Below are 4,786 nucleotides of genomic sequence, written 5' to 3' on the forward strand. Positions count from 1 at the left end.
TGTAAAGCTATGGTCGACCAAAATTAACAAGAGAAAAGGCATCAAAATCGAATTGAAAGAATAGAGGATATTGAAAGAGACGCTGTTAAACAGGAGTACCTGAAACTCCATAATCCACATACTTGAACCATAACATAAGAAAAATGATTTATGATTTGGATTTCGTTTCTAGCGTATCTCAATTAAGTCAAAATGATGCATATGTTATTTGCAATTCTTAATCGGCTACAAACCACGAGAAAACCGCATAAACACGTGTACGGTGAGACCTATTCTTCTAGGAAAAATATGGGACCATTTGAGTATGCGGTTTTTATTTAGTCTGAAGTCACGGTTCACCAATGATTTTAGTTTTCAGAAAATCTTAAGTAACCACGTAAAAGAACTACGCAAAAACCGTGGCCTCACAGTGTTTTCATGTGGGGCCCAAAAATGGCCCATGCTATTCTCCCAATAAATGTGGGAGGACAGTTTTACCTTGTTTTCTTTTATAACGGTCTATGGAGAATCACAATTTTTTTTATGTGAGAATGTTATAAATATCCTTCATTTTTGTTACCTTGCATAAATACCTCCGAAGGGTAAAATATATTATTTTTGGAGTCAACTTATATAACGTTGTGTTCACTTGGAAAATAACTGGTGCTAATTGTGTCCATTTCTGAAAACAATTTAACCTTGTTCACTTTTCAAATGTAAGGATATTCTTTCAAATTGATTAAAAATATATTTTGAAGGCTGTATTTAAGTAAAGTTCCCTTTTTTTTATAGGACCAACTACGCTTAAAGGATTCAATCATTCCGGGACCCAGATTGTGCCCACCTAACAGTAACATTTTGACTAACTAAATTGGTCCTCTCCATTCTTCCAGTAGTTCCCTACGATAAGCCGCCGTAGAAGGAGGTGATAGAGGGCATGAACATTCCTTGCAATATCATGGTGATGCATATATATCCCAATCCCAACGCCATGAAAACTTGTTTTTAAAAACCAATGCGTTATTAATGTTGATAAAGATATGCTTCATATCTACTCAACCAAGTACGACAACTTGTAGTAGTAAAAAGTAGTAAAATCATTCACCCATTTTCAAGATAAATAAAATAATTAATAATATTACTTTCTCTCTGCAATCGAGAACCCATTTTCAATGCAAACTCGTCGTCTCCTCTTACTACATTCAACGTACACCTCCCAGCCTCTCCACTAAATACAAATCCACATCTTTCCATATCCCCCTCTTTCTTCATTCACTCAGTCTCTCATCTCTCTCTCTCTCTCTGTATTCACTGGAGCAGAGCAGTTGCACCATTCAATAAACAAAGAAAAGAAGAAGAGAAAAGAAAAGAAAGGGTTTAACCGGCAAGTGTTCAATTGATGTATAGAAAGAGCAGAATGAAGAAAGAATTTGTATTTAGTTTGTTCTTGATTATTGTTTCTGTAGCATCATCATCTTCGATACTGAGAAAGAATCTGCCAATACTGTCATTTGATGAAGGTTATAATCATCTATTTGGAGATGATAATCTTGTGACTAATTCGAAAGATGATGATGGTAAAACGGTTAATCTTTTGCTAAACAAAAGAACAGGTTCAGGGTTTGTTTCTCAAGACCTTTATCTTCATGGGTTTTTCAGTGCTTCTATCAAATTACCAGCAGATTACACAGCTGGGGTTGTCGTCGCCTTTTACGTAAGTACATACTTCGATTGATTATTACAAAAGTCCTCTGTTTTTTTTATTGATTAATTTGGTTTTGCAGATGTCAAATGGGGATATATTTGAGAGAAACCATGATGAATTAGATTTTGAGTTCTTAGGCAACATAAGAGGAAAAGACTGGAAGATTCAGACAAATGTTTATGGGAATGGAAGCACAAATATTGGCAGAGAAGAAAGATATGGTCTCTGGTTTGATCCTTCTCAAGATTTTCATCACTACTCCATTCTATGGACTCAATCTCATATCATGTATGTCAATCACAACCCCCACCCCCCACTAATTTGTGTTTTCTTGTCCAAAGTTCATCTCTTTTTTTTTTCTCAAGATAAGGCTATCAGATTTGTTTAGTATTTTTGCTGTTTTTTCCCACTACTGTTCTTGTCATTTTTCTGATATTTTTTCTTGAAAAGGTAAAAATTCTTTATTCTTTATATTTTGGATACAGTAGATAATTTATTATGGATATAGTAAATAAATAATTTCTTGGCATGGTAAAAATTTGCAGATTTTATGTGGATGATATAGCCATCAGAGAAGTGGAAAGGAGTGAAGGAATGGGAGGAGATTTCCCATCAAAGCCAATGTCATTGTATGCAACAATATGGGATGGTTCAACTTGGGCTACTAATGGTGGCAAGTACAAGGTAAATTACAGATATGCCCCTTACGTTGCGGAGTTTTCCGATTTGGTTCTTCATGGTTGCACGGTTGACCCGATTGAACTATCATCTCTGAATTGTGATATGTCAACCAACAATGTCGATCTTGAGGATATCACGAGTAGTTCAGATGAACGATTATTTAAACATACGACACTGTCGTCCGATCAGCGGGTTGGAATGATGAAGTTTCGAGAGAAACATTTGATGTATTCGTATTGTTATGATCACACTAGATACGCGTCCCCTCCCGCTGAGTGTGTGCTGGATAGCCGTGTAGCAAAACGACTACGGCAGTTTGACCCGGTTACCTTTGGAAAACCTCCGACTAGTCACAGGGGTAAAGGCCGTCATCATCCCAATCGTCGAGCGGATTCAGTGGTCACCATTTGAATAAGATTGGTGGTTTGACATTTTACAATCTTTTTGAATAACTTTGATTTTTTGGGTTATATTTGTGAATTGAGAAAGAAATGATTATTATTTGAATGAGATTTGTGGGAGATTAAATAGACTTTATCAAATTTGTAATACTAATTATTTTGAACACCAAGTTTTACCTTTGCCGCCCGGCCTTTTTGACTTGGATCAATTTTTTTTAGCATATGACCACCCGGGGAGTCCCTCCTGTCTAGCATTGCCTTTGCACTAGCTACTAGTGTCATGCGCATATTCGCTCACGATGTACAATACTACATCTGTATCAGAAAAAGTGATATTTTTATTTTCAAGGAAATGCAAAAGTTAGTTCCAAAAGAAGTATGAAAATATCATTTTTCCAGATACAGAGATAATATTGTATATATGAGCTCTGGGGTCAATTTCTATTTCTGAAAAAGCAGATACATGACCACATTCAGAGCAACTTTGCTTTCATTTCTCAATTCTCTTTGCCATTTTAATGTCCCTTAGGTCTCTCTCAGCTCATTCTTCTTTTGGGACATATCATGTCTGGTGTGTATGATTTCTTATCCATAATTGAGATAAAATTTGCAATTTTTCATCATCATAATTTACAAGTGATGTGGAGTGGCCAGGCGGATATACACTGACTGAATATAGGTTTTGGGACCATTTAATCCCCTTTAATTTTCTTTTGAGCCGGGCCCTCTGGTGCTTTATGATTACTGAACTTTTCTCAGTAGCAGTCGCACCCAATCAGTCTGGGGCGGGAGACATATCAAATCAAACTAAACGGTCGAGAAATTCTGACACTCTTTATTTATAATCTGGAGCGACCGTACAGGTTCCCCAAGTTGTCCACGTACAGACAGTAAATGCCAACTGTGATTTGTGAGAGAGCGTCTTGAACGGCCATGGATGGACGTTTATTTTCCATCCGTTGGTTGTTTATATCATGGACGCGATTAATAGCCTCTTTGGGCATCAGAAGGGGATTCTGATTCTCCAGAAACAAAAGTCGATATTAGAAATCAGAAGGAAGAAGAAAAACAATTTGTTTCACAAAAGAAATAACCTCTTCTTTTTTTTACAGTCGGAAATCATTCAGGAATTATGATCAGAAACTATTTTTTTTACTTCTAAAAAGTCAAAATATAACTTCCCAAGTGATATCTGCCAACTATAAACTAGTTTCTTGGGATCCCTACATGTAAGAGGTAAATTCTGTTGGCAATTTTCTACATTCAATGGTATTCACATCTGCCAATTACTTCTCATTGATGAAGGCATAATGGCAAATCTTTTGGGAGATGACAAAAATTAAATAAAATTGACTAGTCAACATGGATGGTGAATTCAATTTGCCACTATATCTAGCCACAATCATTCCCAGGCTTCATTTCTCGTTCTTCTCGTCAAATGATCATATGAGAATGACTTTTAAGCAACAAGCTTATGGGAAAACTCTGGCGCCCTCCCCTATGTTTCTGCTTCCCTTGTACATCCACCTATATCTCCTATAGCAAAACTTTCAGACTGGATAAGGAGGATCACGTGTACACATAAACAAGTACTGAATTGCTTGAAACAACATAAGGTGAAAGGTTACGCTCTGCATCCCTGTGAGTCTGTAAAAATGTTCTAAATACTGATCCAAGTAACAGAGGAGGTTTAGTAGGAGGCATGAACTGGATGACCAAGCCACAAAGACTCCGGTTCGTCTCCTCAATCTACACAGAGAATTCACATGAATTATTACGACCCTGAGATTAAAGTAGGATGTGATTATCACAAGAACAAAATCAGGCAAGAGATAACAGGTTAAGCCTATGACATTGTTCCACACCAAACTTGGCCCTCGTCTCTTTCAAAATTTTAGTTCAAGAGCTAAAATCCACCGGCATATGCACAATCACATAATAATGCAAGAAAATAAAAGCATATCAGAACAGTCTTCATGTTACTGTATCTGTTCAAAACTAAATTCCACAGTTTCACGAG

At 36.6% G+C, this 4,786-nt stretch overlaps 1 protein-coding gene across 1 annotated transcript; it reads left to right on the forward strand.

Moving 5' to 3' along the window:
• The first annotated feature begins 907 nt into the window (after positions 1 to 907).
• On the forward strand, positions 908 to 2,950 carry LOC113350499 (probable xyloglucan endotransglucosylase/hydrolase protein 28). Its single transcript, XM_026594644.1, has 3 exons — positions 908 to 1,693; positions 1,764 to 1,972; positions 2,230 to 2,950. The coding sequence occupies exons 1-3, from the start codon at positions 1,379 to 1,381 to the stop codon at positions 2,774 to 2,776; spliced, it is 1,071 nt and encodes a 356-aa protein (XP_026450429.1). The 5' UTR covers positions 908 to 1,378; the 3' UTR covers positions 2,777 to 2,950.
• The last annotated feature ends 1,836 nt before the right edge of the window (positions 2,951 to 4,786 follow it).

Source organism: Papaver somniferum, chromosome 2 (genome assembly GCF_003573695.1).
Source record: "Papaver somniferum cultivar HN1 chromosome 2, ASM357369v1, whole genome shotgun sequence".
Taxonomy (NCBI): domain Eukaryota; kingdom Viridiplantae; phylum Streptophyta; class Magnoliopsida; order Ranunculales; family Papaveraceae; genus Papaver; species Papaver somniferum.